At 33.0% G+C, this 24,345-nt stretch overlaps 1 protein-coding gene across 2 annotated transcripts in view; it reads left to right on the top strand.

Annotated features, from left to right (window-relative positions):
* The window catches only part of LOC136036509 (insulin receptor substrate 2-B-like), a 113,559-nt gene that overhangs the window by 63,798 nt on the left and 25,416 nt on the right, over nt 1–24,345 (top strand). For both annotated transcript variants that reach the window (XM_065718798.1, XM_065718799.1), the window contains exons 5-8: nt 7,542–7,687; nt 15,627–15,769; nt 18,449–18,567; nt 23,065–23,242. In XM_065718798.1, coding sequence (XP_065574870.1) covers nt 7,542–7,687; nt 15,627–15,769; nt 18,449–18,567; nt 23,065–23,242 — 586 coding nt within the window. The remainder of the gene's footprint in view (nt 1–7,541; nt 7,688–15,626; nt 15,770–18,448; nt 18,568–23,064; nt 23,243–24,345) is intronic.

Genomic DNA, 24,345 nt, shown 5'->3' with positions numbered 1-24,345 from the left:
TTAAAATGAAATTTGCATATTAACTCTTTTTTTGGCTAAATGGCTTTCTCTTAGTTTGGTCAGACGATTTAGTTTTGATTCTAGTTTTGATTCACGAACGTTTTTATTAGTGAAAAATATACGTAACTTAAGAATTAACTTACGTAACAAACTTTTATATTCTTATATTTTTGATTATATATATGAGGGGGTTTGTCCCCTCGTTAATACCTCGCTCTTCACACTAAATCTTAAGTTTTGTCCCAATTCTTTAAGAATGACCCCTGAATCAGAAAGGCCGTAGAATAAATAGTTGAATTTAGTATAAAGAGCGAAGTATTTATCTCCTCCTAAATACCTCGCTCTTTATGCTAAAGTATTTTTAGAACCCCTCATATGCGTAATAATCTCTGTTCGTTTTAAGTTTTAATGCTTTTCCTTACTTTCAATTGAAAAAAAAACTTTTTCATTTTGTATTTTCATTGTTTGTTTTTTTAATAGTAATGCTAGAAAATCCTGCGCCCTTTTCATTGAATTTCTCTTCCCCCATGAAATATTCCTCCAAGGAAAGATCTTCCCATATAGCCCCCTCCCCTGAACCCCACACCCAAACAAAAAAAAATCCCCCTGAAAACGTCGGTACACTTCCCAATAACTATTACTGTATGTAAACATTGGTCAAAGTTTGTAACTTGCAGCCCCTCCCCCAGGGACTGTGGGGGGGGGGGTAAGTCATCCCCAAAGACATAGTTATTATGGTTTTCGACTATGCGGAACAAAATGGCTATCTCAAAATTTTGATCCGTTGACTTTGGGAAAAAATGAGCGTGGGAGGGGGCCTAGGTGCCCTCCAATTTTTTTGGTCACTTAAAAAGGGCACTAGAACTTGCTCATTTCCGTTAGAATGAGCCCTCTTGCAACACTCTAGGACCACTTGGTCGATACGATGACCCTTGGAAAAAAGAAAACAACAAAAAAAAACAACAAATAAACACGCACCCGTGATTTGTCTTCTGGCAAAAAATACGAAATCCCACATTTTTGTAGATTGGACCTTGAAATTTTTTCTATAGGGTTCTCTGATACGCTGAATGCGATGGTGTGATTTTTGTTAAGATCCTATGACTTTTAGGGGGTGTTTCCCCCTATTTTCCAAAATAAGGCAAATTTTCTCAGGCTCGTAACTTTTGATGACAAAGACTAAATTTGATGAAACTTATATATTTAAAATCAGCATAAAAATCCGATTCTTTTGATGTATCTTTTAGCATCGAAGTTCTGTTTTTTAGAGTTTCGTCGCTCCTTACTACAGTTCGTTACCACAAACTGTTTGATATGGATAAACAAAAGTGAGAAAATTGAAAATTAAAAGTAATTGGACCCTGTCAAGAGACGTTATATGACACTTCGTGTCAATCTGAGATCTGTAGCCTCTTACTAGCCTCTCACCTGTAAGCTCAAAATTTTTAATTGTTGAGTCTAATCCGGTTTCTTATATCTTGTTTTTTTCTCGGGGTACTTTTTTTGAAGTGTTTTTTTTTTTCCAAAATGTTTTTTTCCTTTTATCACTCGCTGAAACAGTAGGTATATGAAGCTCTTGCTGTGCAATATTTTCTGTCGTATTTGATGCCTAAAGAAATCTTTTGCGAACAACTGGTCCCTAAAAACTTGAAGCTCAAATGCATGTTTCAGAGTTTAATTTGAGTTTAGTTTGTTAAATTTAGAAAGCAGTTACTGATATAAGTTATTTCGGATCCTTCCTGAAATTTTCAGGAAATTATCCTAGAAATTTTCTGGTTATTCAGATTCTTTCCTAAAATTTCTCCGGCGATTCTTTAGTTGTTGAACTCTATCTTAAAGGTCTTATCGAACATTTACACACTTTTGAGATAATTGTCAAACACCCTTTGCTAACCTACCCTCAAAGGGAAAATCAGCATGACCAGATGTGTCAATTCTTAAAAAAATCAGGGGGCGAGGGCAAAATGAATTTTTACCCCCCCCCCCAAAAAATGAATTGTTTCCAATTCATTGAAAAAGCTTTTTCAATGAAAATACACAATTTTTCAAAATGAAGAGGAGACCCCCTCCCCACCGTTCACGCCACTGAGTAGGGTAATGGAAACTAGAAGAATCAAAGTCTGATTGAACCCTGTCTCTCCTTCATTTGAGTTTAGCTAAGCAAACGGGTTATGACAATGATCTGTGAATTTTGAAAAATAGTATATATGAGCTTGATTGATCGAGTCTGTAATTAACTTTTGACTTTGTTGGGTTATATATATATATATATATATATATATATATATATATATATATATATATATATATATATATATATATATATATATATATATATATATATATATATATATATATATATATATATATATATATATATATATATATATATATATATATATATATATGTATATTAAGCCTTTATTTATACTCGAGACTGTCAAATAGCCAAATATGCCTTTAAAGTCAAATCTTAACATTACAATATCTACGAGTAATACTTATGTTTTTAGCTTTATATGTGGGTAATTTAGAATGGGTTGCGCAAGTGGTAATGTTACCTTTTTTTTCTTCGAAAGTTTAGCGCCAATTTTCAAAGAATTTCAGCTTGATAAACCAGTATATTAGCATAAATGCGTAGGCTCCGTTTGATAGCTAACTCAAAGAAAATGGGCATTGATTTAAATAAACACAAATAAGGACCCTTTCTCTCCTATAAAATATTTTATTTCTAATAATAATTAGCGACCCCTCTAGATTCTTTTGCTCAGAGAGCTTGTACGCCCGTCGGGTTTTCACTTCGCTAACTTCTACTAATCAAATGATTTAAAAGTTTCAGATACTTATAAGAAAGTCAACTCAAGATTGTCTCTATGAAGAAAAAGTCATCTGGCGTTACATCCTTATATATATATATATATATATATATATATATATATATATATATATATATATATATATATATATATATATATATATATATATATATATATAATGCAAAACAGTAGTATCCTCCGAAATATTTTGCTAGTTTTGATGAATAAAATTTCTTTTTAGTGTGAAACACTTTTTGACATTATGAAAATAATAATAAAAAAGAGAAAAAGAAAAGTGTAAGAAAAAAATTGCTGCCACAAAAAGGAAGAAAAAAAAGTCTTCCATGTCCTACCACTACTACCCCTTCAATACGTAGTGGGCTGACTTACTAACAATTGACGACAAAAATATGTCAAAATAGAACTTACTCATGTAGAATATCCAAGGGAGCCTAATATTGGTAAAATATCTAAATTTAATTCTAGATTGCCCCAGATATAGGTAAATTTGATTAAAAACGAAAACTCTTTCTTCGTTCATGTGAAACAATGGAAGTGTTTAAATTAATCACGAAAGACGAAACTCAATAATTCTGTGTTGTTTTTTTGTTGTCGCAATTCGCAACAAAAGCTGGTTTCTGAGTAGCATTCTCAAATAATTTTAATTTTCCTGAAATGGTTAAATAAGGCCCTTTTGCCTTAATGAGCTCTTTTTCTAAAAAGTTGAAACAACACATGACAAAATTAAATTATTTTTTAAAATGAAAACCAAACTGTGTGCAAGACGTATCTTTTTCAATAAAATGCTAATGACGCCCCAAAGATGCCATAAAAGTAAATAAAACATAAATTCCCCTAAAGTGTTTGTGATAATTAAAAATATAATACTAGAAACACAGATTGTTTCTATGTGAGATGTTAGAAACAATTTATAAATCATAATATCTTACGAAACCTTGCATCTCAGATTCATCGCATACATTCACAGGAATCATACGCCATGTAATAGGCAGGACTTTGCGCCTAGAAAACCAATAACATGCAGTTACCATCCATCTTTTTTAAAGTAGTTTGCATTTCCAACAATATAACTTTGATATGGTGCTATATTGTAGAATATTTCAGAAAATTTTTCCCACAGAGTAGGGTGAATAATCCCCCCCTTCCGAAAAAGGTGATCTGAAGAACGGCCCCAGAAAATACAATAATTATTATCTAAAAAAAACCGTGTCGCGCTTTAAGCCCAAAGTTAAATTATTCTTCTTTTATTATTCTATTTGAATTCTTCTTTTTGAAATTTATTCAAATATATATTATTCTGAAGTTTAAGAGATAAAGATATATTTCTGAAGTTATAAACCTGCTCACAAAAGTTTACACCGATGCAGGGGGAAGGGGAGAGATGAATTGCAACCCAAAATCTGAAGGTAAAGCATTATAGGCCTTTTTATATTTCCGTATTTCCCCCTCCCCCCCGCCTGCTCTCATTTTTTGTAAGGTTGTTGTGCAAATTGAAAATTAAATGTTGAGGAAAAGAAGAGTTAAACTTGCATATTTTCCTGTTTTCGGCCCCCCTCGCCCTGTAAAAACGACAAAATGGAACATAAAGACCAGAAAGCTGATAAGCTGATAAAGCTGACAAGTTAAGTTTTATAATTCGAAAAATGCTGTTAACTTTTAATTTTTTAGGCTCTTAGGGATATTTCCTTGTAAGTGAGGGATACTTCTTCCAAGTGGGGGATGACACCAAAGAATTGAAAAAAAATAATTTGGCGTTAGAACGTTGAAGATGATTAAGTCCCTGCTAAAATTTGTTGGAACCTTGAAATGTATTTTTCTTATTCAAAAATATGAGCAAATATCCTAAATATCTTCTTGAGCAAATACTTTAAAATTAAAACAAGAAATTGAGTGGGTTCGAAATTGGTAATTTATCAGTCGTAAATGTATTTTCGAGAAGAAACAGAAGAGAAAAATGTTTGAAATGTGAATGTTTTTGTCTTTTCTTTAAAATGTCACTAGACTCTAGCAGATATTATTAAATAGCAGACTCTAGCAGATATTATTAAACACGGACCAGGTTAACCAGGTTGACCAACGTTAGAACGTTGAAGATGATTAAGTCCCTGCTAAAATTTGTTGGAACCTTGAAATGTATTTTTCTTATTAAAAAATATGAGCAAATATCCTAAATATCTTCTTGAGCAAATACTTTAAAATTAAAACGAGAAATTGAGTGGGTTCGAAATTGGTAATTTATCAGTCGTAAATGTATTTTCGAGAAGAAACAGAAGAGAAAAATGTTTGAAATGTGAATCTTTTTGTCTTTTCTTTAAAATGTCACTAGACTCTAGCAGATATTATTTTTTTTTATTGTCATTCGGAGACAGGCGCCGTCTCGTCGGAAGCCACGGATAAAAATTGAGGATGACTCCAAATTGTTGAACAATACAAATGAAAGAAAATTAAGGTGTAGGGATGAACGTGGGCCAATCAGTCATTGTGGTTCCTCCCCATTTGGATTGAAAGCTGTAGGCAGGAGATAAATTGCAGAATTCTTCTTTTGCTAAGGACTCCGATTGTAATGTAATTTTTTAAGCAACGAGGCAGTTTAGCCACAGTCTTAGGGATATATAACTGGAATATCTGTGATCTTAGAGAAAGAGGGCTCTGATGAGACACGTGTGTTGGATTTGAGCTTATGAGAAGGAGGGAGGCGGTAACTAAATATTGAAAATGAGTTTTACTGAAATTAATAAAAAAAAAGATGTATAAAACGGGAGGGGAGAGTCTAGGAATGGTCCTAATGAAAATAAAAATGGCAGCTTTGAATTAATTTTTTGTTTTTTTCCTGGAATAATTTTTCTTTGAAAATATTGGCGTACATTGTCCATCCCCAGTAGATATCCATCTGCCGGATAAAAAAGAACGTTTTCTTAAATATATTTGACAATATAATGACAATATTTAACATCAAAATTGTAAGGTATTTTAGTCGTGGACCAAAGTTCTAAATGTGCATCGTAATGTATCGTTATGTTGCATATCATAGCAAAATCAAAAATGTGCCTGGTAGTGGGAGAGGGAGTTTCTCCGATAGTTGTAATTTTGAGGCTAACATCTCCCGGTCGTAATTACTGAATAAAAGTTATGATTTTAAAATTAAATAAAATCTAACTATTGCAGTAGAGTGTGTTTAAAAAAATATTTGTGTAGTGAAATAGACATGGGGCAATTGGTCCTATTGACTATTTTTTCCTTGATTTTTCCTAAATGTAATACCGATGATAAATTACAATAATTTTCTTTTATTCCCTATTATTTCCTAATTTTCTTTCATATTATTTTCGTTTTTTCTACTCCCTGGTGGCTTTCTCAGTATACGATAAGTCGTAAAAAAATCCTCTTAGTTTTTTCTATTCTTAGAAAATCGTCAGGAATTATGCTGCTCTCCGATGGCTAGATGTCTAATAATTTTTGTTTATAAAAATATTGTTCTGATATTTATTATTATTATATTGTTTTATTTGATATTATTACATCATAACATTATTTTGTTTATTGTTATACACATAATTTAAAGACATTATAATTATTATTAGGTAGCACATTTTACTCGCGTCGTATTCTCATGTCGTATTTTATTTATATAATAACTATAATATTAATTGTATAATACACTGTACTTATGTAATAACTGTAGTCATTAAAAAATCTTCTTCTTTTTTTTTTGCCATCGTCATGAGTTACGGTGCTCCCGATGGCTAGATGTCTCTAATAGTTATGTTTATATTTTTTCTTTATAATGTTTTTTATCTTTGTTATTATATTACTATGTTATTTTATTATCGTATTATGTTGTTTTTATGAATAATGTTATTCTTTTCTTTTACAACAAAATGGTTTTAGTAAATTATAAAAAAAAGAGTAGGTAGTATCAGATAGCAAATTTAATTCATTTTGTTTGTTTCACATTTGTGACGTACATTTGTTGGTAAATGATTTTATTTGAGAAACGTATAACAGGAAGGGACGTCTAGTCTATCTATACCAACATTGAAACAGATTCAAATATCCCATCCGTGTAAAACCTGGCCGGGCTGTCCATCTGAAATTTTAAACCGGTCAAAATCATCGATTTTTTTGTGACAATTTTGCATTTACCTCTTATTTTTGGGTAAAAATGTGTGTATAGCTTCATCATTTAAGGTTTTATTGAATATTATTTGTAGATTATGCTATAATTAAACACATCTTCAAGCCAAATAATGGGTATGTTACTGGCAAGTGATTATTTTTTCCTAGGCGTCATTTATAAGTATGACATTTATTGAGAGTTTTATTTTAGACATAAATAACGTGCATAAAAAATACATTATAACTATATAATATAGGCACACTTTTTTCCTTATATGGAGGGAATGATGAAAATTCTTAGTTCTGTTTTGACTTTTTATTATTTTTTCAAATCATCTTTTCTTATTAATATTTGTTTTACTTTTCTTTTTTGTATTTTATGTATAATATTGTGTATTACGTTTCTTATACTTTTTCTTATTATCGTTTTTCTCTTTTTTGCTTATTTTTATTTTACTATGTACCCTGCTTTCTGGGTAAATGCTATTTGCTATCTCTTATTTGAAGAGTTTGATAGCTTTTTCTTTTTTCGCAATCCCTTTAGTGTCATTGGTATATCTTCTAATTTACGTATTTTGTATTATTTAGAACATGTCTGGGAAGTGAATGTTACAAAAAAAGGTCTTGGGACAACCAGAAATATTTTAGGACTCTATCGACTCTGTCTTACCGAAAGGACTTTAAAGCTGATGCAAGCGACGACAAGTGAGAAGCTGAACAATCAGGAATTTGCGGTAAATCTCTTGACAATTTTGGTTGTCAATTTTTGGTTGTCAATTTTTGGTTGACAATTGATTGACAATGAATTGAAATTTTGACAATGATTGACAATGATGACAATGATTGAATGATGACAATGATTGAATGATGATGAGAATGATGACAAAAAAAATTTATGAATGATTGACAATGAATTGAACAATGATTGAAATTTTGATTGACAATTTTTGGTTGACAATTTTGAGGAATTTGACAATTTTGGTTGAAAAACTTGGAAGTTTTAAACAACACTTTGGGTTGAAGCACCAAGGAAATCAAAATAAAAACGCTTTGTTCTCCTGACCGCATCTTAGGTCTTTTCTTATCTGAGTAACACGATTTTCAAAAGAGTTTTGCCTTTGGTTGTTTCAAAATTTTCAAATCTTAGGGCAGTAGCACTTTTTCGTCAGTGTTGCCACGTACAACCATGAAAACAATCAGGTCAAAGTAATTAGCTAATTTTGGCAATACTTTTTTTATAAGTATTCAAAAGTTAACGATCTGTTGATTCCCAAAAACGACTGATCCTCGAAGGAAAGATAAGCCTTCTTCGATGCTTAGTTCCGTGCATTTAGTTTATTTTTTGTTGATTTATTTGATAAGTTATATTTAGCTTATTTTTGCTGATTTTTCACACATGTTTTTTTCTAATTTGGTGTCTGCTATTACCACTGAAAAATGTATGTGGAAGTTTTTTCATCAAAAATTTAATTCTAGATTTTTCCTCATTTTTAAGGTGGATAAAAGGCCACATCTAGTATATATACATATAACATATATATATATATATATATATATATATATATATATATATATATATATATATATATATATATATATATATATATATATATATATTATATATATATATATATATATATATTATATATATATATATATATATATATATATATATATATATATATTATATATATATATATATATATATATATATATATATATATATATATATATATATATATATATATATGTATTTATATATATATATATATATATAATATAGTATAATATATATATATATATATATATATATATATATATATATATATATATATATATATATATAGATATATTTATATATATATATATATATATATATATATATATATATATATATATATATATATATATATATATATTAATATAGTATAATATATATGTATATATATATATATATACTAGCTGTTGGGGTGGCGCTTCGCGCCACCCCAACACCTAGTTGGTGGGGCGCTTCGCGCCCCCCCAAGCTCCCCCGCGCGCGTAAGTCGTTACGCGCCATATTAGTTATGCGCCATTGTAGTTGTGTCCCTGTGTCCCACCTGTGAATATAGATAGATTTATATATGTGTTTCAAACTACGCAAAAATTGCGAATAAACAACATTCTTGGCTTTCCCATTGTCTGTGCATATGCAAAGCCGTATGTACTAATAATGACGTCATATACAAACGCTCTTTTTACAAACAAACAAACATGCATCAACATAACTCGTTTTTATATAGATAGATACAATACAAATTAACTGCGTAAAACTTGCGAATAAACAACATTCTTCGCTGTCCAATTGTCGCTGCATATAAATACATTGTCAGGTTTACCGACCCTCGAACATGCAACGTACAATTGTCCATGGGAAAAACAATCAGGATTAAGATCTATACCACATTTTTCTAATGATTGACCTTGAGCTTTGTTAATGATGATTGCAAATACTAATCGAATTGGGAATTGCAATCTTTTAAATTGAAAAAGCAGATCCGTTGGAATCATGGGAATGCGAGGAATAAGAACAGCCTCACCCTCATAAGGCCCTGTCAAGATTGTGGCCTCTATTAGGTTTTCCATTGTTTTTTTTTTACGGCAAGTCGCGTGCCATTGCAAAGCTTTGGTGGGTTGATATTTCTTAAAAGTATTATTGGTACGCCTATTTTTAGTTGTAGCACGTGTGGTGGAAACCCTGAAGGATCTATGGAATTTAAAAATTCAGATGGATAATTAACCGCTTCATTTGGTTCCAAAACTGTGTCGACTGACTTGTAAAGGACTGCCTGGTCTCGAATCTTGTTCAAAACAATATTGTTGATTTCGTGGACGTCTATATTTTTGGGTGCGAGAATCGCTCTTTCACTTAGCCATTTATTATTTTTATAATTTTTTAGAATATTCGGAAATACTTTTTCAATCAATTCATTTTTGGACGTCACTAAATTACAGAAATCAGCAGGTAGTTGTATACGTTCTGAAATTGAGTCTACTGTTTGACCAGAGTCATCGTTTTGCAATCGGACACGCATATTTGTAGTTAATTTTAATATTTTTACGTGTGCCTATAAATTAGAATTTTTTAGGCAAGCATTCATTTCGTCTGCAGGAGTTAAACTACGTAAAAATTGCGAATATACAACATTCTTGGCTTTCCCATTGTCTTTGCATATACAAAGCCGTATGTACTAATAATGACATCATATGCAAACGCTCTTTTTACAAACAAACAAACATGCATACATACAACTCGTTTTTATATAGATAGATAGATAGATAGATAGATAAAATACAAATTAACTGCGTAAAACTTGCGAATATACAACATTCTTCGCTGTCCAATTGTCGCTGCATATAAATAGATTGTCAGGTTTACCGACCCTCGAACATGCAACGTACAATTGTCAATGGGAAAAACAATCAGTATTAAGATCTATACCACATTTTTCTAATGATTGACCTTGAGCTTTGTGAATGGTGATTGCAAATGCTAATCGAATTGGGAATTACAATCTTTTAAATTGAAAAGGCAGATCCGTTGGAATCTTGGGAATGCGAGGAATAAGAACAGCCTCACCCTCAAAAGGCCCTGTCAAGATTGTGGCCTCTATTAGGTTTTCCATAGTTTTTTTTTACGGCAGGTCGAGTGCCATAGCAAAGCTTTGGTGGGTTTATATTTCTTAAAAGTATTATTGGTAGGCCTATTTTTAGTTGTAGCACGTGTGGTGGAAACCCTGAGAATAATATCTCGAGGTAAAAACTGATCACCGACCATAACGATGGCCACTTCGTCGATAGTTGGAGCATTGTATCTACGCACATGTTGGCCAGGAGGCGTTTTGTCAGCGGAAATAACAATTTTATGCGTATAAGTAGGCATCAAATCGATGGCTGTTTTGAACAGACGCACTAAATTATTATTTTCGTGGAAAAGATGTTGTAATTGGGAAACGATTGTCCTTTCAATGTTGGGAGAAATTTCGCAACGTGCATTCAATTCAGAATTTCTATCACTGATGAAGTACAATTGTAAAAATTTATGATTCTCGCCTGAGAATGGTAGAAGAGACCCTGCTCTATGATAAATTTGCCCTTTTACTTTGAAAGTAGACATAAATTGATCTGGATTTTCAATTTGGGCTCCAAACGACGTCATTTGGAAACATGATTTGTATTTTCTGATTCATTTATATTCCTTATGTCCCGGTGTCCCGGTCGTCATTTATATCCCCCTGTTTTATATCCCGCTTATTTTTCAGTTTTTTCCTTTTTTTAGTTTTTTTTTTTACTTTTTTAGTTCTTTTAGTTTTTACGTTTTTTAGTTTTTTTTAGTTTTTTAGATGAATTTTTTTTTTTAGTTTTTTACCGTTTTTTCTTTTTAGTTTTTATTGGTTTTTACCTTTTTTTAGCTTTTTATCTTTTTTATTTATTTTTATTTTTAATTTTATTAGTATTCTTTTTCTCTTCTATTTTTCATTTTTCTTTTTTTTAGTTTTTTTTAGTTTTTAGTTTTTTAAGTTTTTTCCTTTTTTTAGTTTCTTTAGTTTTTTTAGTTTTTCGGCTTTTTTATTTTTTTATTAGTTTTTAGTTTTTTTTGTAGTTTTTGCCTTTTTTTAGTTTTTTCAGTTTTTTTTTTTTTAGTTTTTAGTTTTTTACCTTTTTTAGCCTAACCAGGATTTGAACCTGGGACCTTCATTCTCCGTTCTGACACCCTCTCTCACCGAGTGACTACTCCAGCATGTTCATTTTGGTGTTTTAAATGGTATATTATTAACCAAATTAATGTGTTTTACAATATACTAAGCATCGTCATAACAAAAATGACGGCAACTAATTTCATGACGTCAGCCGAAACATGACGTCACCTGATCCACAGATCCACAGACAACTTATTTTTATATATATATAGATATATATATATATATATATATATATATATATATATTAATATAGTATAATATATATGTATATATATATATATATATATATATATATATATATATATATATATATGTATATATTAATATAGTATAATATATATATATATATATATATATATATATATATATATATATATATATATATATATATATATGTATATAAAAAATATAAATTAATATAAAAAATGAATTTAATATAATTTTTAAGAGTTTGGTATCGAATTTTATATGGAGATTTTAATATCACCCGTGTTTTTAGATTTTAGTGTCAAAACACTTTGAATACCCTAAATAAATTCCATAGATTTTTCAGGTGTCCGTTTGACTTGCTCTTACTTAAAGTGCACCTACACTCAGTCCTTACGCTCAATTACACACTTAAAGACAGAAAAGTTGTGCTGAGAGAATTAATTTTTTTCTAGTTAAGTCTCATTTTGTTTTTAAGTTTTTGAAAAGTTTTGAATTTTGTTTGTTTTCTAAAGAGAAAAGAAAAATAAAAGAATTTGTTTTTACATGTGGGATGGGGGTAAATGCTTGAAAAATTTTATTTTTCCTGAAAAATGCCAAATTTTTCTAATGTTTTCATATAATATGTAGATTAATGTACTTTATTTAATCAGAAAGGCTGAAAGATTATCTGTTATGACCGTTAATTAATAACTATTTGTTTACATAATATAGGTGGTACAAAAAAAGATATTCGTCCAAAATGACCGCCATGTTTAGGAGGTAAAGAAGAAGCACAGTAAAAGTTCATTTATAATAAGCTTAAGAAAAACAAGAGCTCATATAGTACTTGTGACGAGGTCCTAGCACGTCAAGAAGCACCGAACTTGCCAAAGCACTGGAAATCCCCCAACTCCCCCAAAGAGAGTGGATTCGTTCCGGCTAAGTCATCACGTATCCAGGACTTAAGCTTATTCTTCCCATCAAGTTACATGCCGATCTCTTCACTCTAAGCGTTTTCCAAGATTTTAGGTTTCCCCCTCCAACGCCCATGTCCCCGGATCCGATACGGGTCGAAAATGGAGCATCTGAGACATAATATCCTTCTTTATATCGAGTTTCATTAAGGTCCGATCACCTATTTGTAAGATAAAGATATCCCAATTTTCACGTTTTCAAAGAATTCTGGTTTCCCCCCTCCAACTCCCTCCAATGTCATAGGATCTGGTCGGGAAAATAAGAGCTTTGAGACATGAGGTCCGACAACAGTTTTGTAAGTTAAAAATACCTCATTTTTTTCTAACTTTTTTGTATTAACTGTCCCTTCACTCCCCCCCCCCAGATGGTCGAATCGGAGAAGCGACTATTTCTAATTTAATTTTGTCTGGTCCCAGATACGCTGCCAACTTTCATTGTTCTAGCTTATCTGGAAGTGCCCGAACTAGTAAAACCGGGACGGATAGACTGACCGACGGACGGACAGATATTGCGATCTCTATATGGCATTTGGCCGACGGGCAAGTGCCATAAAAATACAAAGTAGAGAGAAAATAGGTGGAGGAGGAACAAACTAAATAAAAAAGCAGGGAGGAGGTTTTAAGCCCATCGTCACTGTTGTCATGTGTTGTCGCTACCAGTAAAAAGACCAAAATGAAATGAGACAAGATTCTTTTTCACTTAGTGTTAACAGCGCCTGTCTCTTATCTGTTACAAACTGAAAGTGCCACGAAAATTTGACATGGAATGTGATTGTTTGAATTAGTTAAGTAGAAACTTGTACAATTGTTTATTTTCAAGAATTAATGAAAAATCGGGAATTCAATTTTTTATGAAAAAAAAAAACAACTCCTTATGCGGTCTATGGTAGTAGCCAGCAACAAGTTAAAAAAGAAGAAGAAGAAACATGGGTGGAATATTAGTAAAAATAAACTAGAAATAAATCCTTCCAAACATCTTAAGGAGGTGTAAATGTCTGAAAATTAGCAGATTGTTGATGTTCAAATTTTTAAAACGTTGACAAATTTAACAATTCGTTTTGCTTATTTTTACAGTTCAACGTGGCAACACTGACGAAAATGTGATTCTACCCTAATAACTGTATAATTTTAAAACAATCAGAAGAAAATCTTGGTAGATCATGGTTTTCAGGCAGGAACAGACCCAACATTGATTGCGTGGGGGGGGGGGGGATAAATATGTTTTATTTTGGTATCCTTGGTACTTTTTTGCCCGTAGCCGTCAAGGCCATATCCTGGTTTTGTTCAGGGAGAATTTTCATCGAGGGGGGGGGTATACAAAACAATTCTACACATCAAAATTCGTTTATATTAATTTTGTTTGTGTTTTTACGAGTTAGAATTTTTTTTTTGGGGGGGGGGTAACATCTGGTAAACCCTGCCCCAAGGATACGGCCTTGACATTCGTTCCTTTGTAAGTCGTCATCAAAATTCTTTGAAAACCTTGGACATTACTAAGTCCAAAAATGAATATCTCGTCAAAAATCGTTAGCGCATGCGTTAAAATCACATTCCTTGATGTTTTACTTGAGGGAAAATAGGTCTGAACCATGAACCTGTTTTTGTATGGTACAATTTGTTTTTACACTCAATTGAAACAGAATTAACCCGGGCTTGAGATCGTAATTAAATATAAAAGAAGCGTTTCGAGGGGTTTCGACCCCTCATAAATACTTGTTTTTTACGCTGAAGTCCGAATTTTGTTCTAATTCTTTAAGAATGACCCCTGAATCAAAAAGGCCGTTTAATTAAAATCAATAGCTTTTTTGAAATTACCAAATATACTTCGGCGTAAAGAGCGAGATATTTACGAGGGGGTGAAATCCCTCATATACGTAATAATTTCTGTTCGTTTTAAGTTTTAATGTAGCTGATTGTTTTTAAATAATGACGGGAACCCCATTCATGGAAATTTTCTTCCTCCATGGAAAGATCCTTCTACGTAAGTCCTCCCCCCCGCTAGAAAAATTCCCCTGAAAACGTCTGTATACTTCCCATTAACCAATACTATATGTAAACAATGGGCAAAGTTCATAACTTGCAACCCTACCCCTGGGGACTGTGGGGGATTAAGTCGTCCTCAAAGATATAGTCATTAGATTTTTCGACTATGCTGAACAAAATGGCTCTCTCAAAATTTTGATCCGGTGACTTTGGGAGAAAAATGAGCGTGTTAGGGGGCCTACTTGCCCTCCAATTTTTTCGTCTACTAGAGAACATTAGTTTTCGGTAAATTTTGTCTATAAGATTCTGAGATTCTGAATCTATTGGTATCAAAATTCTGTTTTTAGAGTTTTAGATGTCGCTCCTTACTTACAGTTCGTTGCTACGAACTGTTTGATTTCAGAATCTTTTCTTTTTTTTCACTGTGTTAGAGTTTCACAATTACCGAATAGTCTACAATTATGCCATAAATCCTTTTTCCTTTAAATCTTCAGGGCCACATTTAAATCCCTCACTTAATTCCTTGATCATAATCATTTGGTATGTCCGGTCTTTTATTCCGCATATTCGAAAAACCTGGCTTATCAAGCCAAGATTTTATTTGAAGTGACGATAATCTAAATCTCGATAATCTAAAGTCTTAGAATCTCGCTTTCTCTCTTTCTCTCCATCACTTTCTTTCTTTCTTTCTTCCTCAGTTTCTTTCTCTTGGTCTCTACCTTGCTCACTCTTACTTCTATATTTTCTGTCAGCCATAGCCCTTCCTAACATTTCTCTGTGTTTAGCTTAATCAAATCAGACGGTGTGGCAATGCAGGAAGCTACTTCTTCATGGAAGTTGGGAGGTCTGCAAAAACTGGTGCAGGGGAGCTGTGGATGCTTTCTGAAGATGCTCTAATTGCTCAGAATATACATGAGGCTATACTGGGGTAAGAAATACGAAATTGGTTTTCGAATTGATGTCTTAATATTTTTTATTATTTTTATCTGCACATGATGGCCTTGCGGTCAAGCATCCCACAACATCGACTGGAAGATCTGCATCCCTTCCTGTTTTTTAGCTATAAGAAAATACAAAACACACCTGTCTTCAATTTGCACCTCTTAACTATTCCCCCTCACCAAGGGCCAGACTTTCTGCTCATGCCTAAAGATTTTGAAAAAAAAAAAGTTATTAAAATTAAATTGTCAGTAACATAGTCCTAAACATAAAAAAAAAAACGAGACGCTGAGGTGAGTTACCGAATTAGTAATAGGGAGTAGGGATTTAAAAGTAACAAAATACTCCTACTGTTACTAGAACCTCATTGCCGCCCTAATTCGGTCATTTCAATGGAGTTGAATATATTCCTATTAGGAGAACGAATAAACAGTTCTTCATAAGCCATTCGTGGCGCATAGAGCATCAATAGACGTTTCATGGGAATTTATTTAATTAACCAATGTGTCCCCTTCCCCCAGCTGGAATCGAAACTCGGATCCCTCGGATGCTCGGAATCCTCGGAAACTCGGATGCCAAGTAGAGATCAATCTGCTGCGCGACAACAGGTGGTCTAAACGGTGTAAGGAATTGCAAAACATTGCAAATATTGATACTACAATCAGTTTGCATATATCCACTACAGCCAGTAATGAAAGATTGCAGTTTGGTACTTGTATGATTTACGCCCTACCTAATTTTCTTCTAATATGTTTCTCTGACGCTCAATCCTAATGAAAAACAATAAAGTAAGATAAAAATATAATACTTTAGAAACAAATTTGGCTATATATTTGCACATTAGGGGGATTGGGGTAAGGTGTAGGGGGTCTACCTGCCTAATGTGTTAGGTACGATTATTCTGCATATTGTGTAGTAAGAATTGTTTTGCAACTTCACATTGTCCAAATAATTTACCCCCCCCCCCCCCCCCTAATATGCGAATCTAATGCCCAAATTTTATATATATATATATATATATATATAATATATATATATATATATATATATATATATATATATATATATATATATAAATAAATAAACGTTCAGATGGGGATAATTTCATTTATTAGACAGTGAAAATAGATACAAAAGTCTTGATATTTCGATCACGCGTTCAGTGATTGTCATCAGAAGAAATGCTAAAGCATTAAAATTCAAACTAACATATTTATACAGAACAAATAATAACTTCCTTGCTAATGAACTCTTTCAGACAAATCTAGTGAATGAACCGGAAGTTATTATTTTGTTCTGTATAAATATGCCAGTTTTAATTGTAGTACTTGAGTATTTTTGCTGATGACGATCGTTGTACATGTGATTGAAATATCCATACTTTTGCATCTGTTTTCACTGTCTAATATATGCAATTATCCCCATTTGAATGTTTATTTGTTCGTCATAGAAAGGCAGTGTAGTCTTGAAAAAAAAAATTACCTAATTTAATGTATTACGTTAAAAATAAGATTAAAGTTTTTAATACTTCCCCGTATTAATTAAAAAATGTAATTGAAAAGTTATAAAATATGTCATGGATGTTCCACATTTTTTTTAGTCATAAAATTGTTATTTTTCTGGGTTGCAGGAAAAAAAATGGTTTACTAAGATATAAAACCTATTTCTTTAAAGTTTTCAAACATTTATATTTGACAAGCCTCAGCCACCTCCTACGGAATGTTTAAAGATGCCAGGTCATTTTGATAATCTCATCCCGACCTAATCAGGGACTTCCTGCTTGTCTTTTCTCCCTTGTGGGTAATTAAGTGAAACCGTTCTAAGGATTCGCCTTTTATCCATTCTGTGGACATGTAATTGAGTGTTGTCATGAGGAAAGGTTCTGAAAATAACTTTGTTAGTGCATAATTATGGATTTTGTCATTGTTTATGAGGTAGAATCAAGTTGTAGAGTAATTTTTTTACAAGTGATGGTAATCAGAAAATTGCATAGGAAAATTATTATTTTACATTGTTTATTAGGAAAATTATTAAATAAATTAATTAATAAAAATCGAGCATTAAATTATCAAAGACAATTCCAAAGATGGAGCCACTTTAATATTTTTCTTGTTTTGTAACATTATTCTAAGGATTTTGTCTTTATGGGTCCCAGGAATATGCGACCGAGTTTTGTCGCGAGGAAAGATTTCAAGGGGACTTTTAGGAGACGGCACCAGAAATTGCCTTTTTTCATGCCATGTGGCACATTGTTCTGGCTCTTTCGGAGTGGGTTTCTTAAAAGTAGACTTGTAGAGAAAGTTGTTAGTGCATTATAAAAGATTTCGAAGATGGCGCTAAGAATTTATTTCCATGCAATGTGATATGTGCCACATGGCACCCTTCTGGCTATTTCAGAATGGGACTATATAAAATGGATAGGTCTGAGTTTATGTTGTTAGTGCATTAAAAAGGATTTCGGAGATGTGACGAAAAATTATTGAAAGAAGCATGATATTTCAAAAGTATATAAAATATAGTTTATAATCATGAATATAATTAAAAAATAGAATTAGTAATCAAAAGTTATTAATAAAAATAACTACAACGTAAATTATGTAAAGTGTAAAAGAATATAAGTATATAAAAATTTAACATTAAATTTTAAATTTTTGTTGTTGAATTGCAGAGCAATGAATTCTATGAAGGAAGATCATGTTATACGTTTTCGACCAAGGACACAGTCATCATCGGCCACAGATATGCCCAAGTTAGCGCCTGGTCTATCAAGAAGACAAACTAATCCTGGTATTGAATATTTTCTCTTTTTCCCTTTTTTCATTTTCTTTTCATTTCTCTTCTTTTTCCTTTTTTCATTTATCTTTTATTTCCTTTACTTTTTTCATTTCTCTTTTATTTCCTTTCTTTTTCCCTTTTTTCATTTCCCTTTTATTTCTTTTCTATTTCCCTTTTTTCAATTCCTGTTTATTTTTCTTCTTTTTCCCTTTTTTAATTTCTCTTTTATTTTTCATTCATTTTCTTTCTTTCAGTTCTCTTTTATTTTTCTTCTTCTCCCTTTTTTCATTTCTTTTTTATTTCTCTTCTTTTTCCCTTTTTTCATTTCTCGTTTATTTCTTTTCTTTATCCCCTTTTCATTTCTCTTTTATTTCTCTTCTTTTCTTCTTGCTTGTCATTTCTCTTTTCGTTTCCCTTTTTGTTAATAAGAAAAACTCAAGATTTTCCAAATAATCAGCAATTTGGTATCGTCAATAGTAGCAAAAAATGTTAAATGTTTCAGGTCGATGTCGACAGATTGTCCTTTGTATAGGAAAGTGGGTTAAAAAAGGGAAGCTGAAAATCCAACAACCCAGAAAATTAAAGAATAAAAACAAATGAACCAAGAAAATAAATGATCTCTTAAACTAACTAGGGCAGAGAAAATCAAATCTAATTTTTTGAATTGGTTAAGCGGAAACTTGCGCAGTCGTATATATTTTGGAAAGCTAGGAAAAAATCGTGAGTTCAATTTTTATTCAAGAGGGTATCCATATGGAGCTATAAAGTTTTGGTTGTAGCTTGTATCATAATGAAGAAAAGAAAAAAAACATGGATGTAAAATCAGAAAAAAAAGAAAGCTAAACACAATTCTTTGGTAATCACCAGATTGCTAATTTTTGCGGACGAAAAGTGTTGTCAAATTTAAGTGGTTAGTTGTTGCTTATTTATTTCTTACGTGAAATCATTTGATGAAAATGTGGTATTGCCCTGAATAACTAATAACGTTGATTAATAACAACTAGAAAGTTTTGGTTGTAGCTTGTACCAAAATAAAGAAAAAACATAGGTGAAAAATCGGTAAAAAAGAAAGCTAAAAAAATAATTCTTTGGGAATCAACAAATTGCTAGTTTTCAAATTTCAAGAATATAGCTATAAATAGGGACATGGGTGAATTTGGTTTGAATTATGTTTGCAATAATTTATTAAAATCAGATAGAGTAAAGTTCAATTCACCCCATGCGATTAACCTCTGTCCAAGTATTAGTTCATTCAATGCTAATCAACCGGATCCAATAAGGTTAAAGAGACTCGCTTCCGTTTTTGCTTTGAAAAGAATAAGATCATTAAACAATATGTAGTTTATTTTATTTTGTATATAAATTATTGCTTTTAATTAATTTAGTTTATTTTTACCACTAATGATGGTCAATGTATGTGTGACCGATATCTAGCATTTTTTTAAAATTTATCACTGTCTATTAAAAGGCTTTTATCCCTATTTAAACTTATATTTATCACCACGACCCACGACATATCTTTTGTTTTATTTTTTTTCTGGTCACTGAAGACGACTTGGCAAAGGTGCTTGTCGAAATATCTGCATATTTTTAATTCACGTTGTTCCACTACTACTACCACTACTAATTACTCACTGCAGCACCAATCCGCCTGAGGCCAACACAGCTACGCACGCTCCATCTCCAACCTAATCTTTTCAAGGCCTCCCCCTTTACACCCTCCCAGGAAGTTCCCATTTCCTTTAAATCTTTATTTACGACATCCTCCCAACCCAGACAAGGACGACCTGCTTTCTGTGTAGCCCCAGACGGTTGGCCAAAAAGGACAATCTTCGGCAATCTGTCATCCTTCATCCGCAGAACGTGGCCTAGCCATCTTAACCTTTCTTTCATTATAGCCCAAAAAAGCGGGATTGAACCACATTTTTCGTACAATCTACTGTTTGAAATACGGTCAGTCAGCCGGGTGCCCAGAACAATCCGTAGGCAATTTCTCTGGAAAATATCTAGTAAATTTTCATCTGCTTTTCGGAGCGCCCATGCTTCAAGCATATTTTTTAATTACCCTTTTTTTTAGTTATTTTCAGTTATGTTTTTATGGCACTTGGTATTAACCAAGTGACATATAGTAATCGCAAATTCTGTCGGTCCCGGTTTTGCTACTTTAGGCACTTCCAGCTAAGCTAGGACGATGAAATTTGGCAGGCGTATCAGGGACCGGACCAGATTAAATTAGAAATTGTCGGTTTCCCGATTTGACCATCTGGGGGGGGGGAGGTGGGGGGCCCGTTAATTTGGAAAAAATAGAGAAATTGAAGTATTTTTAACTTACGAACGGTTGGTCAGATCTTAACGAAATTTAATGTTGGGAAGGATATCATGTCTCAGAGATGTTATTTTAAATCCCGACCGGATCTGGTGATATTGGGGGGGAGTTGGGAGGGGGAACCCTAAAATCTTGGAAAACACTTAGAGTGGAGGGATCGGGATGAAACTTGGTGGGAAAAATAAGCACAAGTCTTAGATACATGATTGACATAACCGGAACGGATCTGTTCTCTTTGGGGTAGTTTGGGGGGGGAGTTAATTCTGAAAAATTAAAAAAAATGAGGTATTTTTAACTTACGAACGGGTGATCGGATCTCAATGAAATTTGATATTTAGAAGGATATCGTGTCTCAGTGCTCTTATATTAAATCCGACCGGATCTGGTGACATTGGGAGGGGAGTTGGGAGGGGAGTTGGGAGGGGGAAACTTAAAACTTGGAAAACGCTTAGAGTGGAGGGATCGGGATGAAACTTGGTGGGAAAAATGAGCACAAGTCCTAGATACATGATTGCCATAACCGGAATGGATCCGCTCTCCATGAGGTAGTTGGGGGGGGGGGGGTAATTCTGAAAGAATAGAAAAATTAGGCATTTTTAACTTACGAACGGGTGATCGGATCTCAATGAAATTTGATATTTAGAAGGATATCATGTCTCAAAGCTCTTATTTTAAGTCCCGACCGGATCTGGTGACATTGGGGGGAGTTTGGGGTGGGGGAACCTAAAATGATGGAAAACGCTTAGATTGGAGGGATCGGGATGAAACTTGGTGGGAAAAATAAGTGGAAGTCTTAGATACGTGATGTACATAATTGGAACGGATCCGCTCTATTGGGGGGGGGGGGTAATTCTGAAAAATTACAAACAATGACGTATTTTTAACTTACCAAGGAGTGATCGGATCTTAATGAAATTTCATATTTAGAAGGACCTCGTAACTCAGATCTCTTATTTTAAATCTCAACCGGATCCAGCTTAATTGGGGGGGGGGGGCAGTTGGGGGTACCGGAAATCTTTAAAGATACTTAAAGCGGTGAGATCAGGATGAAACTGGATGGGAAGATTAAAAACCTGTCTAAGATACGTGACTGACATAACCGGACCGGATCTGCTCTCTTTGGTGGAGTTGGGGGGGGGGGGGAATTTGGAAAATTGATGTATTTGTAGCTTACGAAAGGGTGACCAGATCTTAATGAAATTTGATATTTAGAAGGATCTTGTGCTTTAAAGCTCTAATTTTAAATTTTGACCAGATCCTGTGACATTGGGGGGATTGGACGGGGAAACCGGAAATCTTGGAAAACGTGAAAATTGGGGTATTTTTATCTCACGAATAGATGATCGGATCTTAATGAAATTTGATATTTAGAAGGAATTCATGTCTCAGAGCTCTTATTTCAAATCCCGACCAGATCTTTTGACATTGGGGGGAGTTGGAGGGGTAAATCTTGGAAAAACACTTTGAGTGGAGGAATCGGGATGAAGCTTGGTGGATAGAATAAGCAAATGTCCTTGATACGTGATTGACGGAACTGTACTGTATTCGCTCTCTTTGGGGGAGTTGGGGGGAGGGGTTCAGTGATTTGGCGAGTTTGGTGCTTCTGGACGTGCTAGGACGATGAAAATTGGTAGGCGTGTCAGGGAGCTGTACAAATTGACTTGATAAAGTCGTTTTCCCAGATTCGATCATCTGGGGGGGGGGTAAAAGGAGAGGAAAAATTAGGTATTTATAACATACGAGTAGGTGATCGGATCTTAATGAATTTTGATATTTAGAAGGACATCGTGACTCAGAGCTCTTATTTTAAATCCTGACCGGCATTAAGCCTCTTATTTTCCTTTTAAATCAATCTATTGATTCATAGAAATTTGTTAGAGCTCATACCATATGATCTCTTGGCTCTTAGCTCTTCATGCCTCGTCACAAGTGCCATATGAGCTCTTAGCTCTTTTTTATATTTTTCGCTGCATCCATATTGTAAATATCCATTCGTTAGACTATTCCTCTCGAGAATATGTGGTATATATATATTTTTTTATTATTATTATTTTCAATTATATTTTATTTTTTCGCAGCATCCATGTTGTAAATATCCTTTTGTTAGACTATCCCTCTGGAGAATATGTGACATGTTTTTTAGTTAATTTTTTTTTTAATTATATATTTTATTTTTTTTGCAGCATCCATGACCCAGGTGAGCCGGGAGCGTGTAGATTTTGGTGCACCTCGAAAGCGCACTAATAGTGAAAATCAGCCAGAGCCACCTACGTCTCAGATATCTATGAAAAATGCGTATTCATTGGACAACTCCAAACATTCTCTCAGCGTTTCCGCGTCGCCACCTAAAAGGAATCCAAGGTAAATACAGTTGTGTAGAAATTGATAGTTTTGAAACTAATTCAAAAATAAATCCAAAAGTCCAAACGCAGCCTGATCTGTGCTCAGGTTAGGTCAAAGAGTATCCAGTCTAAAGGCAATCCAATGCAAATTCAGTTAATCTATCTTATCAAAAACGAACAGTGATTTCATATGTTTATGTAATTTTTCCCCAAAACGTCATTGTAACTTTTCCGGGAAATTAGCATGCTACATTTTCTGGTGTAAAAAAACAATCTAAATAAGTCACGACTTTTGAGAAATAAGTTACCCCCTCCCAGCACCCTTAATATTTTCTAAATCTTCCGCTTACTGAAATTTGAGAGGCCTGAACTTTGAAACCCTTATGCCTAAGGAGGAGTTTCAAACTCCTCCTAAGGAGGAGGCAATTTGTTTGTTGACAAATCAATTGATTTTGAGTTAATAGAGACAGACATTCCAGTTTAATAGCTATGAAGTGAGTGCCGAATTCTTAGTTTTCCGCATTAATTGCTACGCATCGCGGAAGAAAAATTACAGTAACAGTTTATATACCAGGGACCGAACTTCGCTCGGCGATTCATTTTCGTTTAATAAGATTGATCGTAATATGATAATTGCTTGTTTTTCGTCGTAAAAAAAAACAATCAAGACAGGTCGCGGCTTTGGGGGAATCTGTTGAGGGCCTTAATTAATTTTGGAAAAACACTGTTCATATGAATGACGTCACAAATTCCTAGATATTGAGTATCTGAGTGATTTTTCTTTCTACGGCCAATAAAATAAAATGAAAATAAAGTTGTTTCATGAAACAAATTAAAAAAACTGTCTTTTTCCACTTGTACTGGAAGTTTAAATTCACTAATTTTTAAGGTACCAAGGACTTGCTTGGATCTTTCAATAGGGAACTTACGCAATCATATATATGTATTCAAAATTAGGAAAAAGTTGGGAATTAGATTGTTCAATCAAAAAGGCCTGTGGTTGCAGATATGCAGTTTTTGATAGTAACTGGCGCCAACTTTAAAAAAAAGAAACGTGACCGAAAATCATCAAAAACAAACTAAGAAATATGATACCAAACAACTTAAGAAGGAAAGCAAAGG

This window comes from Artemia franciscana, chromosome 15 (genome assembly GCF_032884065.1).
Source record: "Artemia franciscana chromosome 15, ASM3288406v1, whole genome shotgun sequence".
Classification (NCBI taxonomy): Eukaryota; Metazoa; Arthropoda; class Branchiopoda; order Anostraca; family Artemiidae; genus Artemia; species Artemia franciscana.
Note: the sequence above shows the minus strand (reverse complement) of the source record. Positions and strands in the feature narration are given on the sequence as shown.